At 38.5% G+C, this 26152-nt stretch overlaps 3 protein-coding genes across 14 annotated transcripts in view; all 3 read right to left on the bottom strand.

Annotated features, from left to right (window-relative positions):
- Positions 1–9727, bottom strand: part of skor1b (SKI family transcriptional corepressor 1b) — a 70285-nt gene extending 60558 nt beyond the window's left edge. For 2 of the 11 annotated variants that reach the window (XR_010898587.1, XM_067420515.1), the window contains exons 1-2: positions 5555–9725; positions 3825–5185 (exon numbers count right to left, since the gene is read on the bottom strand). The gene's annotated coding sequence lies outside the window, so the exon portion shown is untranslated. Of the gene's footprint in view, positions 1–3824; positions 5186–5554 lie in introns of all 11 variants that reach the window. The other 9 variants (XR_010898585.1, XR_010898586.1, XM_067420512.1 and 6 more) reach the window with 7 other exon arrangements.
- A 182-nt stretch (positions 9728–9909) lies between these two features.
- On the bottom strand, positions 9910–11148 carry c16h15orf61 (chromosome 16 C15orf61 homolog). The gene is made up of 2 exons (XM_067420503.1): positions 10403–11148; positions 9910–10317 (listed from the first exon to the last, which is right to left on the bottom strand). The coding sequence occupies exons 1-2, from the start codon at positions 10743–10745 to the stop codon at positions 10190–10192; spliced, it is 471 nt and encodes a 156-aa protein (XP_067276604.1). The 5' UTR covers positions 10746–11148; the 3' UTR covers positions 9910–10189.
- Positions 11149–11163: 15 nt separating this feature from the next.
- iqch (IQ motif containing H) overlaps positions 11164–26152 on the bottom strand; it is a 28436-nt gene continuing 13447 nt past the window's right edge. For both annotated transcript variants that reach the window (XM_067420501.1, XM_067420502.1), the window contains exons 15-21: positions 23075–23195; positions 22296–22582; positions 18104–18274; positions 13811–13936; positions 13661–13722; positions 13142–13250; positions 11164–11858 (exon numbers count right to left, since the gene is read on the bottom strand). In XM_067420501.1, the coding sequence (XP_067276602.1) occupies positions 11733–11858; positions 13142–13250; positions 13661–13722; positions 13811–13936; positions 18104–18274; positions 22296–22582; positions 23075–23195 (1002 nt within the window). In that variant the 3' untranslated portion in view covers positions 11164–11732. The remainder of the gene's footprint in view (positions 11859–13141; positions 13251–13660; positions 13723–13810; positions 13937–18103; positions 18275–22295; positions 22583–23074; positions 23196–26152) is intronic.

The raw sequence follows: 26152 nt of genomic DNA, 5'->3' as shown, positions 1-26152 counted from the left end.
TCTATAGAAAATGAACACCCACAAATGCCATTACATCTGAGATTTTAACACTGGGCACAGATGTAGAAACTTATTTAAAGGGTTAGTTCACCCAAAAATGATATTTATGTCATTAATGACTCACCCTAATGTCGTTCCACACCCGTAAGACCTCTGTTCATCTTCAGAACACAGTTTAAGATATTTTAGATTTAGTCCGAGGGCTTTCTGTCCTTTGAATGTAAGTGTATGCCCACTTGCTGTCCACGTCCAGAATACGACGTGAAAACATCATCAAAGTAGTGTATATGTGACATCAGCTGGTTAGTTAGACTCTTTTGAAGCGTCGACAATACATTTTGGTCCAAAAATAACAAAAATACGACTTTATTCAGCATTGTCTTCTCTTCCGTGTTCCTCAAATAAAGATTCAAACGGTCATGAATCCGATCATGTGTCAAACTGCTGAAATCACGTGACATTGGCGATACGAATCACGAATCAATCTGCTGATTCATGACCATTTGAATCTTTATTTGAGGTTTGAAAACAAACGCAGAAGAGAAGACGATGCTAAATAAAGTCAAAGCCAAAATGTATTGTCGACGCTTCAAAAGAGTCTAACTAACCCACTGATGTTACATATGGACTACTTTGATGATTCATTACTTTCTGGACTAAATCTAAAATAACTTAAACTGTGTTCTGAAGATGAACGGAGGTCTTACGGGTGTGGAACGACAATAGGGTGAGTCATTTATGAAAGACATTTCATTTTCGGGTGAACTAACCCTTTAACACATTGTTCTCATAATTACTAATATTAACTTTTTTCCATTCTCAAGTGATAAATGCATAGCATTTTAAGATGAAAATCACATTTTTAGATCACAAACTAATTTTCCAAGGCACATATAAAGTAATATTCACTATTATACACCAAAAATAAAATAATAATTAAGAATCACTAATTAAACAAACAAATAATATTGTAAAATGTCTAATTGCAATGGCCAAAGAAAGAAAAAAAAGGTAAGCATCTTAAGATCTCCGTCCAAGCTCTTTTGTCCTGTATAGTCACAGTCTGCGTCACCTTCATTCATGAAGCTGCTGGACTGTGTAAAGCTTAATCAAGTGCTTGCTTAACCAACTCAATCCTCCTTAATTCCTATTAATTTAGCATAATAGCAATCCTCTCATCTGGAATTAGCGACAGCCCAGCAGAAACCCTTTGGTCTCTGTGGAGCAGCAAACAGTCCAGCCAGCACATTCACATCCAATTGGATATGTATGTACATACAAGTGTGTAGATGAAAATGGTTAAAATTCATAACCCTTGCATAAGACCCCCATCAAGTCTGCTTTACACCTGTATTACATTTTCCTCTTCAATCAGCAGCTTTTGGGTCGAGCGTACGACTCGCACTTCCCATGAGAAGCAGAAAGCCATTACAGAGAGCCAGGGCTCATTTGCAGAAAGATTGGAGATCTAACATCACATCTGAGAAAAAAAAGAGAATGAGTATCAAAGTGGATAACAGGAATGATTTATTTCACTTTCTTTCCTCCACGTTTTTTTCCTTTGTAAAAAAATGCTTTTTGCGGCTTGCTCTCTGAAAAACTGTATTTAAAGTGGATTTCACTGAATGCAACTATAAGAGCTGCGTTGGCTAGGTACGACTCATGCGGTAACTGTAAGAATGCATGCATTGGGATGTATAGAAAGCAGATACACACACATTTCTAAGAGGAACGCGACTTAATCTTGACCTTTAATAGATGCCGTTGACCTCCATGGGGAGAAAGCGTGCCCTTGAATCAGCAGAACTTTGGCGATACACATTCTAGAGTTGAATCAGTGTTAAATAAGTATAACCTATAAAAACAACTGAGTGGACTGCACAAAAACAAGCTTTACAACATTCAAGGCCCGTTCATATCAAAAACGAGAACTATAAAGAACATATGTAAGAAGCAATTATCGGGGGCAAGCTCAAAAAACACGATAAGCCATGCCAGCATGGCTAGGAGCATCAGATCAACTGCAACAATGAGCAAGTAAAGACATATTAAGATGATTTTAGGCAACATGCCTGAAAAATCAAATACAATCATTAGTAATGTGATTTAAAGGAATAGTTCAGCCAAAAAGGACCCCCCAGGGCATCCAAGACATGACTTTGTTTCTACAGTAGAACACAAATGTAAATTTTTAACTACACAAGCCGTAGGGTTTAATATGGATTTGTATGTGCATGTTTTTTTTACTCTTATAGTACTCATACTCAAATGTGTTACCATTCACATGCATTATACAACTGACAGACTGCAACGGTTGGAGTTAAAAATCTTCATTTGTGTTCTGCTGAAGAAACAAAGTCACCTATGTCTTGAATGCCCTGGGGGTAAGCAGATAAACAACACGTTTTCATTTTTGGGTGAACTATGGTTTATCACGGTTGACCAATGGGTGGCGCTCTTACGAAACTTGCAAAGTTTGGTGTCAAAGTGCCAAAGCATTGCAGAGATAGAGCCTCTGAGTCATTTTACTCAGTACTCAAGAGCATTACAATAAGTTATCATTGTATAAATTTCATTATAACTTTTGACCACAGGGCGGCGAAGCCTCAAAACTTTTTGAGTACTCCCAGGGCAGGGTGCCGAAGACAAATACCGAGTTTTGTAATGCTACGCCAATGCATTTGTAAAATATAGCATTTTAAAAAATTCAAAATGGCAGATATTTGTAATGCTTAACCAAACCCTTCAGAAGTTACAAGCAAAAATGTACATTTTTCACATCTTCTGGCCACTAGATGGCACTGCGCCGAATCTGTACAGGTAGCCTTAGTTCATGGTTGTCATAACACACCAAGTTTGGCCAGAATACGCTAAAGTTTTGTGAAGATATAGCCTCGCGTTCAATTTGGCGGGAACTTCGTCAAATACGTTTGGACGTTTTTCAAGAACGGTTTGACGAATCAACTTTTTGTCAGCATGGTCTGAAGATGATCTGATACAATTTTTGTGAAAATCGGGTCTTGGAACGGTCTTGAAAAAAATCACTTTTGCTTCTAGCCCTTAGGGTTCAAAAGGTCTCAGCATAAACAGAGTGCAAATTTGGACAGTTGGTTGATGCTAGAGGGATTGAGCTAGAGATTCCAAATGTGTTATGGTGAAGGTTCAGACTGCACTGTATCTGTGTGACAAATTTGATAACTTTCCCACAAGCGGTTCTATGGGCTGCCATGGACTCAAGAGCTAAAGAAGAAAATAATAGGAAGGCCAACGATTACAATAGGTGCCTATGAACCTTCAGTGCTAGGTCCCTATTAACTATATTAGCGTCCTCACCAGCGGACGATATTATTCTGTTTATTCTAAAGCAAGGCCGCAGCACTCCTGTAAATAAAGCCTACGCGCTTCGATTGCTACAGGTGGTTGGTCCCAGTATAGGTCATAACCCCCCACCCCTCTGAGTTTTCTAATGGATGCAAAATAAAAAACAATCAAATTACACTTCATATAATTTTTTCCCCAAAGCTGGTTTCTGTCATTGTAGGCAGTTTTGGTCATTTAATTTCAAGTGTTCGTTTTTTTTTATTTTTATAATTTTGGTTTTAGATAGTTATTTGATGGTATAAAAACAGGGGGTGTGACGTCATGACTGACAGCTGAGACTGACGGCTTCTCAGAGTGATGTTGTCACTGAGGCACCAATGGATTTTTTTCCGGGAGGAGATTGGCGCTTTAGCTTTCATTTCTACATTTCCATAACTATTTATTTCACACCAACATAATGAATTGTTCTGCATCTGAGTGCGGATGGGCTTTTGATATCGCACCTCTAATTCCTGCTCTCTACTCGGCAGATTCCGGTCTCGGGATCATTACTGCGCAGACTCTGTCCCAAAGCTGCGCAAGATGTCAGCGCCATATTCAGACCTCTGGAGGCTTCACTTTCCTCAGCAGAACCGAATGAAGTCTACACACTGTAAAAAAATGATATGATCAATAAGTTATGACAACATCTGTTTTTACATTGTTTTAACTCATCAAAATAAGTTAAGAAATGTTAAACTTTTTTTATTAGTTATACAAGATGTAACTCATTTTTTAAAGTCAGTTTAACATAATTTAAGTTGAAATAACTTAAACATCCAAGTCAATTGTACTGCAGAAGTTCAAAATGTGCCTTTTTTTACAGTGCAGTCTATGTTCTAAACGCATGCTCGAGCTCATTGCAGCAAGACAGATTCTGATTGGCTGTCATTGTCTTTATCAATCATCACCTGGAAAAAAAACATAACGAACATAGCGTTTAATATTTAATATTGAGAGCGATTTTTAGAACACGTCCTTCATGTGAATAGGCCTTCATACTAAACATAAACAAGTCGTAGCACCTCAGGATCCTGAGACTGGCCTAGACTCATCCAGTAAAACTACAACAGTATGCAGAATAAAAAACAAAGCATTAGTTCAGAATATTGTAATAATGCTCTTCTGAAGAACAGATATGATGTAGCCTGTGGCAACAAGGGCATCGCTGCACACTGGCAGGGGGTAAAAGACAAACTTGGGGTGAGGGGGAGGGGGCCGTCTGGTTTTTAATGACCCAAAACTTTAAATACTGCATAATATATAATAAAATGGAGAGTTCATTTAACTCTCACAATAATTCATGGAGACACCATTAGTATCCATTATTCTTAATGTCAACACTGTAAACAGTAAATATGAGCGAGGCATCTTCCAAGCTCCAAGGGAGAAGCAAAAGCGAAGTTGTAATCAGCTCGAAGGAGAACCAAAAACAATGCATTAAGCTAAATGTTCGAAAATATATCAAAACAGAAAGCATGAATTCAGACGGGATACATTTACACGGATGTGTCAGTCAGATGATGAGCCATTACCATAAAGCACGTTATCACCACGCATTCATAAATAACATCATCTGCACTGCGCACTTCAAATGAACAACTTTTTAATGAACTTCTGCATTAATTAACGTTGCATTTATTTAAACACGAACTAGAGAGCGCTTCAGAGACGGCCTTGAGGAATTGCTCTCCGCAAATCGTGAATCACTTGCCTGAATCCAGACTTGAAAGGGTCAGTGCCTCGCATGAGTGACAGCCGCTGGAGCCACCTGCAGCTGTAGCAATACTGATTGGCACAGTGGGCATGCTGCCTTTCAGCTGGCCTTTACAAAAGGAAAAAAATCCAGAGAGAAAAAAGAAGAACGGAAAATAAAATAGAAATATACAGCCACTTGTCATCCCTTCCAATCTGCTTAGTAATGAGAAGGCTTTCCCCTCTGGGTAAAAAGATCTGCTTTAATAGATTTTTAATGGCTTTTTCCCCTCTCTATAAGAATCACTCTCAGCACCCAATAGCATGTGAAAAAAGCATCAAGTAATAATTCCAGCCTCAGTGGTGTGAGGTCAGCAATTATAATACACACAAATCACTAAGGCTTTAACAATTGCACTAAATCCATTTTCATTTTTCAGTCTAATATTGCAATGCTCACAAGATGCAATAAGGGAAATCTCCATTAATATATACTTACTATCAAAGGCTAGGGAAGACCAGGAATGCTTGTAACACTGGGTCAGTTGTGACAGCAAAACTTGGAAATTACAGGGATGAGATCCAACCATCATACACCGTCCTCCTGAGCTGACAACATTTCACTTCTCGATTTTAATCTGATCAGGTTAGTGGATATTAAATGACAAAATTGTATTATCTGAATACAATTTGTGTTTAATTTGATGTAGCATTTACTTATATACTGTAAATGTAAACACACACACACACACACACACACACACACACACACACACACACACACACACACACACACACACACACACACACACACGTGCCTAAAGAAAACAGAGGTTTGTAACACTACACTGTAAAAGTGATGTACAAAAAAAATAAGTTACCTGGTTGCCTAGTACAATGAACATTTTTAAGAATTGACAACCTTTATTCAAATATAATTAAAATATTTTTAAGCAGATGGGGTAATTGTGTGTTTTATTCGTGATGACGCAGTGAAATATGCCAAATTGAGCTATTTTGAAGATTTATCAGATTTTTATGTGTTCAGATACAAAAATATTTTGAGTTTCTATTTATTAAACCAATTTCCTTCATTGTATCAACTCCAATTTTTAATTTCAATAAACTCAAAATTGTCTGATTTTTTAAGTTAAACCAGGTTGTACAAATCAACAACTCAGGTTGTAACAACAGCACTCTTTGTATACTTGACATTAACTTACACAGTAAAACAACTTTAATTTGCTGCAGACAAAAATGCGGGGGAAGTATTTATGTTCAACACATTTGCACATTGAACGTGAAATTAGATGTGGGTTTAAATAATGCAAAAAAAGCAACAGACAAAAATATAAATAAACAGATAAATATTATTATTATAAGAGATTCACATACTGGTTTCATTAGAGATGAAATTACACTCTTAATAGTGATCCTATTCTTTATAAGAAAATCATTTTCCTCGCTAAAATGAATTTAATCAGAATTCAGGACTGCAGCCAATACTGTAATATCACGAGACACAAATGCAATTAATACATTGGCAGATTTGTGACATTCTTGAAGATGCCTCATGAATGTGATTCAGTGAGCTATAATTGCTTACCTTGGTTTGTCACCATCATTTAATGACTTATGACAACAGAAGTTCAATTCCAAACCTATTTGTCTCAGCACCTCTGCTGACACCAAGATCACGGCGTACCTGGAACAGATGACACAAACCGTGATGCGGCTGACATTCCCCTGCTGATGGAGCACCCTGCGAGGCTGTAGTTGGTCTGGGAGCTCAATGATAACCTTCACAGAATTAGCTGCAGGGGTTATTCATACAATAATTGTTTCTGCCAAACCCATACATCTCCATGTCATCCAAAAATTAATGTGATTTTTCTTGCTAAATAATAGATTATGCACCATGTAGCTCTGATTTTCCCCCTCATATCACAATCAAATCCAGCTTTCACATTTTCATTAGTTACCTAAGATGTAAATAGTGTTTGTATTTAAAGATTTTAACTTGGTCTCCTTTATTTGCATGTAATTGAACTTGTTAATACAAGTGCTTAATCCGTTGTTGATTAGTACCTTATATTCAAGAGAGGGTAATTTAGACCTCCAATTACAAACATGAGTCTTGATTGCACGGCCCTTAAAACAAGGCACTGATCTCTTAACATGGCACCGTTAAATTTTCCGTTACTTTACAGTAGCCAATTTGCTGCTCCGTTATCCTAGACCGTTGACCGAGGTGAGGTGTAAGCGATAAGCACCCGCTCAGACTAATGTCGTCTCCTGTGGCTTGGCACCACACTCGTGGACCAGACCAAAAACAGGAACACTGCAACATCGGCTTGAGTTTCTCAGAGCTCACGTCAGCCTGTCAAAGCCACAAAGACCTGGCCTGTCACCACGCTGTGACACTCTACTCCTCCTCCAGGTCTGCTACAGTATCAGCGATGAGGAAAAGGTCAAAGAGTCAATGAGGAATTAAGACATGCTTGCCTGAGCATTCCCCATGCAGCAGTTCAACACTCAAAGATGAAAAGGAAGAGCCAGCCGTTCAGGCTAATAGTGCTGATCAGATTTCGCTGGGTGTTTAAATGATTTCCATTAAGGCCAATTAGCCCCCTTCACTGAGGATGTAATATAGGGGCTGCATGCCTGTATACACAGATGAGGCATAACATTATGACCACTGACATGTGACATGAATAACACTGATTATCTCTTCATCATGCACCTGTTAGTGGGTGGGATGCATTAGGCCGCAGGTGAAGATTTTGTCCTCAAAGTTAATGTGTTAGAAGCAAGACAAATGGGCAAGCGATAAGGATTTAAGGATTTAAGTGAGTTTGACAAGGGCCAAATTGTGATGGCTAGACACCTGGGTCAGAGCATCTCCAAAACGGCAGCTCTTGTGGGGTGTTCCCTGTCTGCAGTGGTTAGTATCTATCAAAAGTGGCCCAAGGAAGTAACAGTTGTAAACTGGTGATAGGGTCATGAGCTCATTTATGCAAGTGGGGTGCGAAGGCTGGCCCATGTGGTCTGATCAAATATGAGCTACTGTAGCTCAAATTGTTCAAGAAGTTAATGCTGGTTCTAATAGAAAGGTGTCCGAATACACAGTGCATCGCAGTTTGTTGCATATTGGGCTGTATATCCGTATACCAGTCGTTGCCCATGCTGACCCCAGTCAACTGCCAAAAGAGCCAACAGTGGACACGTGACCATCAAAACTGGACTAAGGAGCAATGGAAGAAGGTGTCCTGGTCTGATGAATCACGTTTGCTTTTACATCACGTGTAGGGTCGGATGCATGTGCGTCGCTTACCTGGGGAACACATGACACCAGGATGTACTATGAGAAGAAGGCAGTGTGATTCTTTGGGCAATGTTCTGCTGGGAAACCTTGGGTCCTGCCTTCCATATGGATGTTACTTTGACACGTACCACCTACCTAAGCACTGTTGCAGACCATGTACACCCTTTCATGGAAACGGTATTCCCTGGTGGCTGTGCCTCTTTCAGCAGGATAATGTGCCTTCCCACAAAGCAAAAATGGTTCAGGAATAGTTTGAGGAGCACAATGAGTTTGAGGTGTTGACTTGGCCTCCCTCCAGATCTCAATCCAATGGAGCATCTGTGGGATGTGCTGAATCAAGTCCGATCCATGGAGGCCCCAACTAGCAACTTACACGACTTAAAGGATCTGCTGCTAACATCTTGGTGCCAGACACCACAGCACACCTTCAGGGGACTAGTGGAGTCCATGCCCTGACTGGTCAGGGCTGTTTTGGCACCAAAATGGGATCAACACAATATCAGGAAGATGGTCCTAATGTTATGCCTAATAGGTGTATATTCTGGGAATGAGTAAGACTTTTAAGTCATTTGTGATCAAATATGTTGAAATTCTTCATAAGAGATATTGGCAATTTAATACAGCCCTGATGGTTTGAAATAGCCATTATTCTTACAAGATTCTTACAGACAATGGCTCACTCTAATCAAAATCCCTCGGAATTAAGATTTGCAAGAGAAGAGCCAAGAGGTCCATTGATTTGCATGTAATACACGATATTATTACATTGCTGCTGCTACTAAGCGAGAAGGCGGCAAGGCCAGAAAATCGAGGCCTCTGATTAATGTGCCCAGCAGAAAGCTTTGAGAAGTCTAGAGGATCAATATGGTAGTTTGTCAAAGCCGATCTCAGAGGTAATGTGACGAAAGATCCTGCAGAAGAGAGCTAGAGTCAGCAAAGCACATTATCAGAAATCAAAGCATCCGAGAATGACAGGGGGAGGGGGTTAGGGTGGGCTCTGAATGAAGGCCACACTTCCGCTATTGTAATTAAAAACCATTTTATCAGACCTGTCCTCCAAACAATCCCTCTTGCTTCCTATTGACAATATGCCAGGCAGGGCGTAGGCTCTAATTTGACTTTAAATAAATGAGCTGAATGTATTTAAAATTCTGCATTAGCTTTAGGGAGGAAAACAAGAGGGAAAACGAGGAGTTGCATAGCTTGTAAAGTTCAAATACATTTAGATGCATCACAATAATGCCTAATAATCCTGATAATGGCATAATGATCTGCATCCCATGTTTGACAAAACCCTTAAAATGTCAAAATTCAAAATAAATTTGCACTAAATGGAGACACAATAAACAATTTGATAAATAATGATAAAAGAACTGTAATCAAGTCTATGCCTTGACCTTGAAATAATACATAACATTCTGGTCAAACTTTTAATCACTGGTTCTGAACTTCTGAATTTACTCAATTATTATTATTATTATTATTATTATTATTATTATTATTATTATTATTTTTGTGTGTGGTTTTAGCTGTCTTTTATTATTTATCTGACTGGCTATTTAAATAGCTTCACTTATTACTCAACATTTTGGAAAATATCTTGATTATTTAGGCAAATACTACTGATTAATACAAATGAATACAACTTGTGTACTTAAGAGAAAACTCCAAAGTTGGAAATTAATATTTTTTTTATTGTTTTGTACTAAAGTGCATGTTAGGCCATTTGTATACATTTTAAGAAATTCTGTATAACAAATATAGGCCTGTGAAACTAATTTGAAAATACTGTACAGTGTGTCACTGATATTAGAACTGAGCACCCTCCACCTCCTTGTATGCAAAGTATACAGTGACAGGTCCTGCAGATGTCTGAACAGTCTCGGTCACACTAACTACCATCCATGAGCCCAAGCCATATGCCAAGCATGGGATACCTTAAAGGAAGAGAGAAAGATACATATCAGAAATGCCTTAACAGGGTCTTCAGAAATATCAAATAAAATGTTAATTTAAACTGACCAAGATTGATGACTTTCAATGCACCAAAAAACATGTTTTCAAACTCCAGGTTCTGTGGAGGTGCTTTGGTGCAGTGGTATTTGATGAAAGGGAAAGCACCAGTTCTAAGGATGTGGTAGTTGGCTCCCTGCACCTGCCAGTTGAAATTAGACAGACCGAACTGGTCATTGATGACGTCACGGTAGCGCACGCAGAACGAAGTCCAGGGTGGGAGCACGCGCTGCGTGAGGTGACATGTTAATACTTCAGAGGCGGCAGGACGAAGAGCTTTATTCCCAAATGTGCTGGGGAACAACACCACTTTTATGAAGCCGCTGTGGATCCTCCGCAGAATTTCTGTCATTTTCTGAGTAAAGTCTAATTTTAAAAATGTTAGAGCGTCACGTCATTATTTCGTCATGAAAAATAAATTAAGCAACGCGACAGCTTGTTTACAAAGTCACGAGATATAAAGAGCATCAAACCCAGGCGGCTTTGAGACCTTTAAGTCAGAGCACAATATCGCCGAAAGTACAATCCTATTCCCGGTTCGGTTGTCAGTGAAGGTTACACAGTTTACCGGAGCGTCTTTAAAACCCGCCTGGCAAACATTTACATTGCTACTTGGACGAAAGTACGTTTAATGTGTTAGTTTTTCGCAGAAATTATAAAGCGTTCAATATAGCCGAATATAGCCTTCAGTGGTGCGATAAATATCTTCCCCGGGAAGAAACAACCAAGCGCTTTTTTGTTCCTATTTGCTCTAGATTACACAGTATCTTTATTTTCATGCACACCTATTGCCATTCATAATTGGAATTACACATAAAATACAAAATAGTAATATAGCATTAGTTATTATAACATTAGTACAATACATACATGTACAATATATTCAGTACATTATGTACCCTATATTCATAAAGCACATTCATATAAATACCTATTTAAAAAAAAAACTTTTTGAGTGATTATAATTTATAGATACATTTAAAGAAAAATGAATGCATAGTTTTGTGTCCCTGGAACCTAATTAAGAAACAAATTAAGCAACTTTCCCCAGTTGTAGCTATTAAAAGTGAGGAAAATATCTTGAATATGTGACATATGACTTGAATATGTCGAATAATGACTTGAACATATGACTTGAATACAATTATCCTGTTTGCATTGTTAATCTTTACAAACCGAAAAAATTGCACAAAATTTTAGATCACTAAAAAACTAAATGTAATTGTATGTTAACCACAATACAGCTATAACTGAGTTCTATAGAAATGTGTGTTGACAGCAATTATACTGTAGCTAAATGCGCAAATGATATTGTATGATAGGGTATAACTATGTCGGTTTATCTGTGAGGTTTATGAGGTGATAACTGTTTGCTTCCGACTGCAGGAATCTCCTTTTCTTCTTGAGATGTGGTTTGGTTTTTTACGGTCATGCCCAGGACCTCCTCGATGTCCTTGGTAAGGTCCTTATAAAAGCAAACAATAGCAGACATTCAGTATATGTCTGACTACAGATCTAACCTTTAACCACTGAACAGTGAATGAGAATTCCTTTATCAAGTTAAGTAACAGTGTGTTGAATGCAGTAAATCAGCAAGTGTCAAATAGTCTCTAATTCACTCACAGTGTCCAACAATGTCCACAGTGTACTACATTTGTACTATGTCTTCAGCTGCAGATAATGGCCAGAGATAAACCTTTGACTTTTATAAACGAATACCTAGTGTATTGTAAAATATGTTAATATGATGTTAATAATATCATAAAATATACTCAAGTAAAAAAATGTCCTCACCTTCTCTTTATCTCAAAATATCAAAATGTAAAACCATGGTATGATGCTAATAAACTACTAACAATATTTTTTTTGAATAGCATACTTAGACATGACTGTGACATATTTTTGTGCAAACAACCCTTTTCAGTACACTTGTATGGTCTAGTCTATTCATCATTTGCCAATCACAATTTTAAGTTTTTTTATTATTATTATTTCATTATCAGTTAGTTTTTTTGTTGTTGTCTTTTTTTGTCTAGTTGTTTTTTTTTTTTTTTGTAAAGCGACTCAAACGAGTTCAAAAGACACTAAAAATCATTATTTTTTAACATGGTGATACTGTCAAAAATCATTGTGATTTCTGTCCTAGTTTGTAGATACATGACCTGAAACATAAAGGTTAGTTCACCCAAAAATGAAAATTCTGTCCTTAACTACTCCTTTGCTCATCTTTGTTCATCTTCGGGAAAAAAAAATTAAGACATTTTTGAAAAAATCCGAGAGGGTTCTGAACCATCCCATAGGCAGCAACGTCATTGCAACTTTCAAAGACTCAGAAAGGTAGTAAAGACATTGTTAAAATAGTCCATGTGACTACAGTGGTTTAACTTTAGTGTTATGAACCGACAAGAATACTTTTTGTGCACAAAAACAAAACAAAAATAACTTCTTTAAATATTTAACAATTTCTTCTTGTCTGTGTTAGACTCCTACACTGTTGACATAGTAAGCACCGTGCAGCTCTTCCGGGTTCTAAGGTAGAACGGCACCTTTATTATTGGCCAGCTCCTCTGTTAGCATCACATGCATGCATCACTTCACTGTGTTTACTACATCAACAGTCTGACAGACAATTTTGATTTCATCAAACATATCTTAATTAGTGTTCTTGGAATCTTACTTTATATTTGGGTTATTTTTGGGTAAAATAACGCTTTAAGAGGAGGGTCCACAAGAAAAACAAACGCATACCTTAAAATTGTTTGTTCCTTGCATATTTGGAGCTGATATTTCCTGATGAATAACTGACAGGTTGTGAGCAAAGGTCAGCAGTGCTCCCTGGAGATTCTCCGAGATTGTTCTGTTAACGACACAGAGAAACAAACGAGCTTACTAATGATCCCCCAGAACCATCATCAGAGAAAAACAAAAAAACAATCACCTTGTTTGGCTGTGGGGCTGTAAGGAGCTTAATGAGAACTCTCAGCCTTAAAGAGTGTGCTATTCTTTAGGGAGAAATGAGGAAGGAAAGCAGGGCTTCAATGTGATAGGTATAGGATTTATGTGATGAATGCCTTTAATTCAACTTGGCTGTATTTTGTGCGCTGACACATTTCAGGTTGAGGTATTCACTACATAATGTTTAATCTGCTCTTGGGAGTGTGCTCAAGGTATAGATATATCTCTAATAGTAATGGGGACAGAGGAAGGGAAAACAGAGCTGGAGAAAGATAAGGGTAATGTGTCTGCCTGCTTTGTGTGGGAACTCACAGCATGCCAAGACTTCTTCTATCTCTGCTGTCATGGAGGGCGAACACGGTGCCTTGCCTTGCCTGAAACATTAGCAGGAGCATATAAAAACACATGCGCTGCAATCAAAGAGCTCCAGTTGTATTATTGGGACGCAAGCAGAGGGTTTACCTTGACATCATAGCCTATGCCCTGCGCTTTGCACATCAGAAAAAATGTGCTATAATATACCAAAGAAAGATTGGTGTGAAGAAGTCGGGTGCACATCACTGCAAAGCGGCTGGTCACAGAGGTTAGCTGAGAAGAGCACATACACACAGAGAGTTAGACAAGTAATTGCATGTGATTTTGTTGCTAAAAATTTGACCAGTACATCTAAATGATAAAATGACCTCTCGGGGACAGCAATAACAGCCACGCTAGAAACAAACAGAAGAGTTTCAAAAGCCCACATGGAAAACGGGGCATTAGTCTCACAGTCATATAGGGCACTGGGGAGACCGAGTCCTGTGTTATTAGGTTATACCGCTGCAGAAAACAAAAAGGTTTTCACTAAAACCCAACGATGCTCACGGACACGGCAGATAAAAGATGTGTCTAAAAGAACGCCACAGGAGCGGATTAGTTAAGAGTGGCATGACTCGTAGGACTCGTAGCGGGCATGAGGCATATTCTCGGTGACAGATATGAAGTGGAGGGTAAATCCCTTGCACGGTGTGTGGGGCATGAGTAATTCCCTTCTATGGAGCTCTGTTTTCAGCTGTCAGACACACTATCCTCAAACAACAATAAAAAGCTTTTCCTGCAGGGTTTTAATTGTGTTTGTAATATTCTAGGCCTAAATGATGGCCAAAGCCAGAGCCATTAAGACAGGCAGGCGGGAGCCGGGCGATATGAGGACATACAAACTAAATGAATGTTTGATAAAATAATACAAGTCGCAGATTAACAAGCGTAAACTCCGGTTTGCCGCTAATAAAGAAACTCTATTGTTTTGGGGCTGGCATCAGGTTGATGAGGTGCTCAGGCATGCATACACATGCATAATGAATATGGTATGCATTATTTATGGGCTGATTATTTAGGCTCATCTATCAAAATGATAATGAATTCAGCTTCTTCTAAACACCAATCAGGTCGGAAACGTAATTACAGCGTTTAGTTGTATTTAACCAAAATAAAACAACAAAGCTTAGCTGGATCAATCTTTATGGATGCAGTGATTTATCGGGATAATATCCAACAGAGGACTCTTATTGCTCTTTGGTCCAGTCTCAAGGAACACATTCTGGATAATGGCATTCTTGTGCTTTAAAAAACAGAAAGCATCCCAAAGAGTTCAGAACATTAACCTTTAAAGTGATAGTTCACCCTAAAAATTAAAATTCTGTCATCATTTACTCACCCTTGTGACCCATATGACTTTCTTTCTACTGCGGAACATAAAACGATTGTTATTTATAGCAGGATGTACAAACTGCCCTTTTCCATGTAATGAAAGTGAATGGTGACCACGGCTGTCAAGCAAGATTGTCAAGGCAAGACTTTCATTGAATAATGACTTCACTTTCAGTCTTTTCCTCAAGCTATCATATGGCTTAAAGGGATAGTTCACCCAAAAAAAATTTATGTTTATCTGCTTACCCCCAGAGCATCCAAGACATAGGTGTCTTTGTTTCTTCAGTATAAAATACAAATGAAGATTCTTGATTCTAACCGTTGGTCGTATAATGCATGTCAATGAGACTAAAAGAGTAAAAAACACATACATAAGAATCCACGAGTCATGGTAATATAAGCATATCCTGTAAGTTTCAGAGCTGAAAACATCCTTGTTAGTCAAAGAAAAGCTTTTATAGACTCCAGGTCCAGAAAATGATCGTGTTCGCATCTTGACTTCATCAACTGAATAATAAGCACATGTAATTCAGTAGCCCCGCCCATCAACTCATGGAGCTGATCAGCTCGCGTTAGTCAACAACAATAAACAAGCTGAAGAATATAGCAAGATATTGCGCTATTCCTGGTTGTGGAAGAACACTGCTGCTTAAAGGGGGGGTGAAACACTCAGTTTCAGTCAGTGTCATGTCAATCTTGAGTACCTATAGAGTAGCATTGCATCCTGCATATCTCCGAAAAGTCTTTATTTTTTTAATAATTATATAAGAAAGATGCGCTGTTCCGAGTCTTTCCGAAAAAAGCTGAGCGGGTGGGGGCGTGTCGTGTGAGCGGAGCTAAATAATGACGTGTGCTCGCTGCTGCTATTGTGTTGAGTCGAGTGCGTCGTAAAGCTGTGTCATCCCTAACAGCGGGAAAAAACTTTATTCAAAATAAAAATATGGCTTTTAATCAGATACAGCCATACATCTATGATCCGGAATCAGACCCAGAGGCTGCAGTTGAACAGGAGCAGCAGCAAAAACGACTAGAGCAGGACGTCTCTATGTGGTACAAGTTATACACTAACTATATAATATGCTTAGCGGCTTGTGTTATTTACATATTTATACTTGAATTATATCGTCGTATTTTTGTCTTTGAAGGTGTACATGTGGGAAGTGCAGTTGTGCACGCGTGTTTGTGTGTTTACGCGTGGTTTGTGTAGACAGTAAGCGGACTGGTTTTGCACGGCAGGCTAAGTTAGTGTTTACATAGAAAGACACGGAATAGTAGCGCATTTGAATGAAGAAGCGTGCTTATTTAGTTCAACATATTTCCCCCCTCTTTGTGTATTGTTGTTTGGAGTGCTTTTACAATACACAAACATAAAGTTACACATATAGTGGCCAGCTAAACAAATGTACACGCACTACACATCGCATGCTCCATTGATCAATTAACTATACGTGATCATGTTTGGGCTACTTGATGAGCATTGGCAAAAACACAGACATTTGAAGCAGTCTAACTCACCGCCCGCGGTTCTAACATTGGGACTGCTCCATCATTCAGCATTAGGCGATCGGGAAAATCCGGCGTTGAGCTGGGCCTTGTTTATGAAACAGTCGGCACCGAAATGCAGCGAACAGATATAAACATTCGCGCAACTCAGTTGCTGATCCGGAAAAGCAAATTACATCCACTGTTGCCTTACCGCGGGGGTTTTGGGGAATCTGTGCAGGACTGTCTTGGTCTGGCAACCAAAAACGCACTTTTTTGGTGACATTGTTATGTGCACATCACCTGTCCAGCATCCTACAATCCAGCGCTTTGATGGGCGTAGCCTGTTACTTTCGCTCTCTCCCTCTCTCTCTGTCACGCGCTTCCGGTAGAATTGTCCGTAAGTCCCATACAAGGAAATTCCGCCCCCATTAACGTCAATGGGGACGCATGATCTCAAAAAACTTGCCGAAACTTATGACTAACCGGAAGTAGTATTTTTGACAAAGAAATACTCCCATCAAACGTCCACCTTAACTTTTGAAACTTTGTCTATGTTTAGTATGGGATTCCAAGTCTTTAACAGTGTAAAAAGATCAGTATGCATGAAACAGCATTTCACCCCCCCCTTTAAGCTTCCTTCGGATCCTAATATTAGGAATGTGTTGTTGAACTTTATTTTTGATGACTTGGGGAAGACATTGGCACAAAAAGACATGGTGTTCACTTAATTTCACGTGTCTAACAGAACATACCTTTAGGACGCTGGACTCAGACATGTATGGGCAAGGTCTCGCAAAGCCCAACTCTCTCTCTTGACTTGACATTTGAAGGGTTTGCGCTTATATCGAACAATCATGCGGGCTATGTAATAAAAAATATTCCAATCAATCGCGGGTGGATGAGAAATAAATAATTGAGTTTGTTTAATAAAGATGTACTTCATCATTACGGTTGCCGCTTTCAAAACAAACCCCTCCCTCATGTGAACTGAACTGACAGGGGCATAGATATGACAGGAGCTGAAGCTCATTAAATATGCAAATCTTATCCAATCCTAGCCGTGGGCGTTTACTTCCAAGTCTCCAGTGCCTCACGCTCATCAAACCCAGCGTTTTGGAGAGAGAGCCTCAAAACCAGTGTAAAAAATAGCCTATACTTATTAGTTAGGATATTTTTGAATGTAAAAACCACACAAACGTCATTAGTTGACCTCAGACAACAGTATAAAAAAATTAAAAAGCCAGTTCATGACACCTTTAAATGAGGTTCGTCTGCTACGAGGTAAAAAATACCATAAATACTGTTCGGTTTCTTGTGTTCTCGTATCTTAAGACATCAAGGTATCATCACGAGCCACAGGGTTTAATATGGATTTGTATGTATATGTGTTTTTTACTCTTATAGTGGCACCTACATCTTGGATGCCCTGGGGGTAAGCAGATAAACATTAAATTTTAATTTTTGGGTAAACTATCCCTTTAAGAAGATTTGGAATAAAACATATTTCAAATCCACTACAATCACATCTTCCTAATGCCAACAGAGAGAGCGGATATTTTACTTGATATTAGAGATTATTACATCTTTGGTCTTTACTCCTTTAAGGCGGACGGAAGACTTCACATCTCTGACTATAGGAGAAGCATCAAATTTGCTGGTGCGGCAGTCCAGCGTCCCCCTCGTCATCATCAGCATCAGCTGGGTCATGGCCAGCTGGTTACTGTAGCCCAGGTCAAGATCAATAGCCCATACCTAAAAGCAGTACAAACCAACACACACAAACAAGTCAGGTGATCCAACACATAAATCTATTCACTTATTTTCAGCCAAATAAGTAGAAAATGGCAAACATTTCAAAACAAGCATATAGATGAACAAACAGAGCTTAGATTTAACAGGTATTGTGTGTGTGTGTGTGTGTGTGTGTGTGTGTGTGTGTGTGTGTGTGTGTGTGTGTGTGTGTGTGTGTGTGTGTGTGTGTGTGTGTGTGTGTGTGTGTGTGAGTGTGAGAGAGAGAGAGAGAGAGAGAGAGAGAGTGAGAGAGAGAGAGAGAGAGAGAGAGAGAGAGAGAGAGAGAGAGAGAGAGAGAGAGAGAGAGAGAGAGAGAGAGAGAGAGAGAGAGAGAGAGAGAGAGAGAGAGAGAGAGAGAGAGAGTAACATACTGTGTGTAAAGCCCAACTGGAGACTCTTCACATCTGTATGGTTAATGGCATCATTATAAGGATATTAAGGGGTCAGGCCCAGTCGTGGCCTTATGCTTAAACAGGGCTAATTTTCCCTGATAATAATCTAATAGCTATGCCCTCTCTTCAAAAAGTGGCAAATAAATCACCACTGAAGGAGTTGTTAATAACTAAGTGGCAGTTGGCTGACTCTCCTGTCGTCCCTATTTGTCAACCTAAACGCAGCTGCCAGCAAATGCAAATGGTGGCCCGGCTGCTGAAATCACTTTCTGATCACGGTATTGTGCTCAATGTTCACACGCTGAAATATACAGTGAACTGAATCATCATCTTACATCGGCTTTAATTCAATTGCAAGCACAAATGAATTTCAGTATGTAATAGCTAAAACCAGTTTCTTTTTTTTCCAGGAAAAATATTCCTTTGTGTTGTAGCTAAATAAGAGAAAATGTTATGATATCCACCACAGTGTTTTTACCTTAATTTTTTGCTTACGAAAGTAGTTCATTCAAAATGTAAGTTTTAAGAGCTCTTTTAAAACCTGTCTGAAATAAACCCATGTAAAGGAATCAAGTAAAGCAATGACCTTTGAAAACAGGACTCAGGACTATGGAGCTGAATTCATCCCGTCAGTGTCTCCTGTCCATACTTAATACCTGTGCTTGTGGGATAGGTGGGACCATTTAGCCAGTCTGTAGAATCAGCCAAGCCTGCTTCATTGTCAACCTCAACAAAGGCGCTTGATATATACGCCCAGATTGTACCTGTCTTCTATAGCCCCTTCACTTTCATTAAAAACTGCAATCTTGCAGCTGAGCCTCCCTCCGCACACAATGTGAGGCAAGCCTGCAAGGGCAAACACATGCGACCCACCTCTCCCCCACACATACAAAAAAATACAGACTGCTTTTAGCAACAGGTTTGAATGTAAATTGATGTTTAAATAGAGACAGGTTAGCACTAGTCTGGCAGATCTATCTGTCTGCCTCTGTGCCAGGAGAGATGGGACAGTGATGTTTGGATTTATCCGCCTGAATTCCTTTTGTCACTTTAAATTGTGTGTGCAGTTTATTCTCAGTAAGAGACGCTGAATAAAATTCATCCCGTGCCTCTGTGAATTCACAATATAGAGAATCCTGGTGCTATTCAATCAGAAGAATGTAGGAATTACTTTCATTTGCAGGACTAAAAGCCATTCTATTGGGAGTGTATATGATATTCAAGTGTGAAATTTTCTGTGGAAAAGTACATTCCACCTCAATGAGTAATTTATCTAAAAAAGCTGCTGTTCTCTGCCTTCCAAAGTCAATCATCTATTTTAAAATCACAGCATGCCAACTGAGTCGATGATTAAAACAGCAGTATATGACATTCTTTTGAAAATATATCTGTTCTATAGGATTTCATACTAGACTAACCCTTTCAGAGTGATATATTATGTGCATATGAAGCTGTAAAATCAACCGCTGACTCAAAAGGGGCTTCAGGCTTTCACTGTGTTAAGTAAACGTCATAAGCTATTTTTCTGAGCCCTAACATTTCAAGTACATACATGAGTGATGAGAACTCTGGCTATCACCAAAACGTCCGTCCATCTCCAGACTGGCCCTCCAACATTAAAAACAACTGAGAGGAGGTCTTCTTTTGGAAATAGTGATATATATAGTGAATTCAATGCGAGTGTGTTCTGCCACCCTCTAGTGGCAGTGAAAATTATATCGCTAAAAGAACAATGTGACAAGACACATTTCCATCTTTTAGGCCTGCCAGCAAGGATCATTGATAAAAATCACAGTACTCTAATTAATTATGCATCATGTTGCCTAGTTATATAATCACTTCTTTGCTCACTAATCATTTGCACTATGTACAGCATTTCCACAGGGGATATTAACATTCCATGACTTAATAAACAGACCTAAATTTAGAAACACAAGTTTTGAAAAATTACTAAATCAATATCTAACACAGTAAGGTCAGTGAGGTCAAATCCATTTCATTTTTTCCACATTAGACTTACATTTATTTTAATGTATCCCCTCCCTTTTCCCCCACAGAGATTTTTCAGTTGTCATGTTATTTGGCAGAGATGCAAAGCAAACCATTCACGGTCTAAAACGCAAGGAATGCTAGTTAGCCTCCTACTGTTAGGGGTGGCTCTGCACTGTAAAAAAGGTTTATTTAGGTAACCTTAAAAAACAAGCACCATGAGGTCTAAATTAACTGTTTACAACCTTACTACATTAGCTTATGCAAAAATTGGTATAAAAGGATCTTTAGTTCCTAGAGTATTTTTTGCAGAAATTGAAAAAGAAAAGGGAAATCTTGCAAATAACCAAGCCAAATGTTTTATTTCTATTTATTGTGCTAGAGAAAACACCATATTGTTCAGCCTGTCTTCGACAGTGACCAAGAACCCCAGCGTCTGAGGAAAAGACACTCCAGCCTGACCTCCTGTCTGACACCAGTACATAGCTGGGGTGTTGTAAGGTCAGGGGGCAAGGCCTTAAAAGGTAAATTAGTTTATTGACACAATAAGACCTGACAGTTTATTAGATAGCCTTTTGGCACAGTAGCCACCCGTCATTGTCTCATCTGTACAGCTCCTAAGGGGAACCCAGGAGTGATTTTAATATCAAGAGCCCCGGGCCAGTAGATTGAACCTTCACACTATCTATATTCTTAGGTGAGAACAGTGCCACATGTCAGATCCCATATCATTTTCAACAGCTTCTTAACATGGCAGGTTCTGTTTTCATAGAGCTGTAAAACACACCACTGACATTTAAGGGTCAATTTGTTTCTGAGTGAGCTTGTTTGATGAAAGATAGATAGAGCTGAATGCTTCCATTGTTTCTTTATCTCAAATGGTGAAGCATGGCGTTAGCAATACCAGCAATAAGTTTGCAAGTTTGATTTTTTTTTTTTTAAATAAAATCTCTTTGGATAATAAAAAAAGTATTCCAAATCTCTTTGGATAAAAGTGTCTGGGAAATGTAGAAATGTTACATATATATATATAATAGTTTCAAAAGCATTATCTATACCAATAAATTTAACCTAAATCTTATCTATATTCACACTCATTTGTATATTATTGTGAATATTACGCTTCATATCTGTAAAGTATAAACAAAAATATATATTTAAAATATACACTACCATTCAATTAAAAAAAGTTTCTTATGTTCCCCAAGGCTGAATTTATTTGATATAAAATACAGTAAAACATTTTATATAATGAAATATTAGTTTAGATTTTAATACATTTTAAAATGTAATTTGTTCCTGTAATGGCAAAGCTGAATATTCAGCAGCCCTTACTTCAGTCTTCAGTCACATGATCCCAAAAATCATTCTAATATGGTAATTCAGCGTCTTATTATCAATTTAAAACAGCATTTATTTAAAATATATTTTTTGTAATGTATATTTTTGCATTACACATTTTTTGTAATGTAAAAAAAATGTATGCATTCTTGGTGAATAAAAGTATCTTCCCTCTAAATCTTCCTGACCCCAAACTTTTGAATGGTAGTGTAAGAGTTTTATATTGAGAAGTGTTTTAAAGACTGAGTTGGTTCTCTAACCTGCTGCTCCAGGTTGCTGGGATCCAGAAAGGTGACTAGATCTATGGAGAGATGGCCCATGATGGAGCGCCGTTGACAGGCCTGACCTATACGATTGCAGATAGAGTGCAGGACATCAGGGCAGATGGAGGACTGGGGTACAGTACAGCCCACCACTTCCAACCCACTGGGCCCATGCAGTTGATCTCCACAGGACAGCATGCGTACATCTCCACCCGGCTCCACCAGAAGATCCACCGTCAGACATGTCACGCTATCAGAAGGAGGGAAGGCTTCTATCACTCCACCTGGGAAAGGAAATGGATACACTCAAAAATAAAGGTTCTTTAATAATAAAGGCTGCATCCGAAATCCCATACTTCCCTACTATATAGTAGGCGAAAAACAGTATGTGACAAAATAAGTATATCAAATTTACAGTACTCATAAAAGAGTAGGCAAAAAGTGCCCGGATTACCTTCTTCTTCCGTCTATATATGATGGACACTTTACTTACCCATGAGGCTACGGAAGATCATTTATGAATGTTAGTGAAGTGACGTAGCTGTTAGGTCACATGATAAGGACAAAGTGAATGTAATACATCCAGATTAAATCCCCACTACAGACATTTATTCTATATAGAACATCCTTTTTTAGTGGTTGTGAAGTAATTACTTATACAAAATACGTACCTACTCAAGAAAGTATGCAATTTCGGACACAGCCAATGTGTTCAAAGAAAAAGAGAAAGCATCTCAAGGAAGATCGGACAGGTTAGAGGTACTTTACAAACATACCTTCCCTGAGGAAGTGTTCTAAGAAACAGGTCCACGTGGTATAGCAGGATGTGCTGGCCGGCCGGGCATGGGACGCCAGAAGATGAGGAACTTCCTCTAAGAACTTCATCATCACCGGCTCCTGCACCAAAAAAAAAGAAGACGATAAAAGCACATTCAGTCATGCTGAAAATCCTTTAAACTCCATAGAGCAACCTAAATAAAACTAATACCTCAACCTTTACGCCATTAAGCAATTTCAGAGCATGGTGTCTGGGTGTGATGTAAAAAACAAAACGTATAGCACTACATAGTGTCGATACCCCTGATGAAGCAGTAACTACTGAAGTGTGTCTTAATTTGACATGCCTTACAAAAGCACAGAAGGTGGTTGTGTATGGGGGTGGGGGACTTTGATTGACAGCCCATTGCCACCGCATCCCAGTAGTCTAATAGCTTTAACTGAAGGCAATAGTAACTGCACCTGTCCCCAATAAGAACTGACACATGCTGGCAGATAAATACCTATGCAAGCCAATCGATCAAGAGATCAATCAGGGTCTGTTTCTGATCAATACAGCCCTTGTTTCTGTAACTAGAAAACACCATAATGGCTTTGACACTTAATTATGTTGTTAATTGCAATGTTTGACTTTCCAGAAACGCTTCTTAAAACCTGTTGGTTAGTAAGAGAAAGAATTTCACCTTAAGGACCTCTCAAAACTGAGAAGAATGGACAGAGCACTTAAAGACTGCCACCACAAGCACATTATATACATACTTTATGCGCTTACAACTGCAATGAGATGTATACAACATAGTTTCTACTTAAACAAACATAAAAGGGTAAAGAATCTCTTTGGTGTGAAACTATTTCATGAAAGATCCTTTTTATTTTAAGCGCATATAATAATTCAATAAGTCATGTTTTACAACCTTGAGAAGTGCAGGTTATGCTCTAGAAGATAGTAAAGATGAATACGTTTTTGATCTTTATTAAGTCTTTATCCTTTTCAAGTACATTTATAATGTTCAAATGTCACCACTGACATCACTGAAGAAGTTTCAAAACGGGAAGATTCGATGCTGTTGATATTCAAGTCATGAAACAGCCATCATCATATTCAAGTACCAGAAGAGCCAGGGTCAATCGCTGCGCAGTGATTTCACCCCCGACACAAGCCATAAAGCACACAATGGTGCGGCAAAAAGTGTAAGGAAACGGCCTTCGTTCCCCGCGAAAGAGCAGGCGCGCTCTGAGAATTTGCCAATGCACTTCACACAAACAGCGGGGAGGGAAAGAAAGCGAGAGGGAATAATTTTTGCCATTCTTTATTTGGACTTAAACTGCGAACTGTACTGTGAGAGAGGATTCGGGCCTTGCTTGGCTTCCACATAAAGATGAGCTATTTGAAAAAAATAAAATAAAATAAATGTCTCCTGTGTGCGTTGATTGCTGTTTGATCTCTACATTAGGAAGAGAGACATTGCAGTTGCAAGCATGTTCAACAGCATACCTCTTAAGAGGGACATGGGGCTGTTTTAAATGCTTTCCTTAAAGGAGCATGATAATTTACTAATTTTCTTGTCATTACAAAACTGTCTTTGTTCTGCGAACACAAATGTTTTTTTGTCCACATTCAGTTGGGTCCCATGTTGTTTTCTTGTCAACATTAACTTTCATTATCTGTAAAACATTCTTCATATATATATATATATATATATATATATATATATATATATATATATATATATATATATATATATATATATATATATATATATATATATATATATATATATATATATATATATATATATATATATATTTGCATTAGCCATCTGATATAGCTTTCCTATATGTCAGATACAGAAAACTCAACACGCATATAAAGTGATAATATGAGGTAAGTCCACATTTTGAATGGGTTTGAAAATGCCTGGATATGAATATATTTGTGGATTACTTCCCAAATGCAACATTAACCAAAGGGGAATACAGAAAGTGTCGTTACATTCAAAATCGAATAAAATAAACGTGGTACAACACGTAATCCCACATGCATTGAATAAAATAAGTAGGAGACAATCTGTCTATCTGTTGATGCTATTAGTATAATGCTCCCTCGTGTCTAATGACCCATGTGCTGGCAGAACGTGCATGTTTGTAATGTGTAAAGTGTTGCGTGTACGGGTCCACCCAGCCGTTGAATAGAGTGAAATCCGCATGTCTTTAACCCATCTTCTCTGAATAGCTGTGAGGCTCGCCCCAGGCTAAAACACCCCTCGGGGTGTGGGCCTCCCAAACACATTGCAAACATCACACAGTCTTTCTTTACACTGCCTTTAGGTCTGTTTTCACACTTATCTTTGTGGCTTTTCCTCTATAGGACCACATGGTCCTGGTTTTCTCCCCCCTGCATTAGAAGAGGCTCCTTACACAATCAACAATTAAACAATGTGCACACAGTAAATAGGGTAAATAGAGGGGGAGCTCACCATAGACTCGGGCTTGACAGGGGGAAAATTAAAGGATGCATTATACTAAAAACAGCTCCCTAGAGAAGCAAAACAGCATTTCAACTCCTATGACTCCCATAACTAAAGCCAAACACAAAAGTTAAGTGAAGCCACTGAGCACTGATAATTAAAAAAACATCATATTTTTCTCAGAGGATAGTGGCCCTTCAAAAGCACATTTAAAAAAAAATATTGCAAATATGCAGCAGACATCATACATACTAATGTTTTGTACTTAAAGAACAAAAGGCAATATTTATCCTTTATTACCCACTGCAATTAAAACATTACACTGATAAATCTCCTCTGTAATTTTTTCCGCATTTGTTGCTGAATTTATTAGCTTAGAGTAATAAAGATAAAATGCAATGAGCATAACAAAAAGATAAATAAAAAGAATGACATGCAAATACCCAACCGTAAATAGAACAGTGAGCATTTAGCAAAATTCAGGCATGAGGGGCGCTGCAGAATGGCAAAATTGCCACTAAAAGAATGAATACAGATTTGTAGAAAATGAATGACACGCTGAAATAACCTCTGTGCTCTCCATTCTGTTAGCAGAGCTTGCCATTGATT

The sequence above is a fragment of the Pseudorasbora parva genome, chromosome 16 (assembly GCF_024679245.1).
Source record: "Pseudorasbora parva isolate DD20220531a chromosome 16, ASM2467924v1, whole genome shotgun sequence".
NCBI classification, from domain to species: Eukaryota; Metazoa; Chordata; class Actinopteri; order Cypriniformes; family Gobionidae; genus Pseudorasbora; species Pseudorasbora parva.
This window is presented reverse-complemented; position numbering and strand designations above follow the sequence as displayed.

Excerpts from the sequence above, each read along its gene's own strand:
- c16h15orf61 (XM_067420503.1), bottom strand. The coding sequence starts at position 10,745 with ATGACAGAAATTCTGCGGAGGATCCACAGCGGCTTCATAAAAGTGGTG. Across the intron at positions 10,318-10,402 it reads ATTGAAAGTCATCAATCTTG|GTATCCCATGCTTGGCATAT; the intron begins GTCAGTTTAAAT and ends TCTTCCTTTAAG.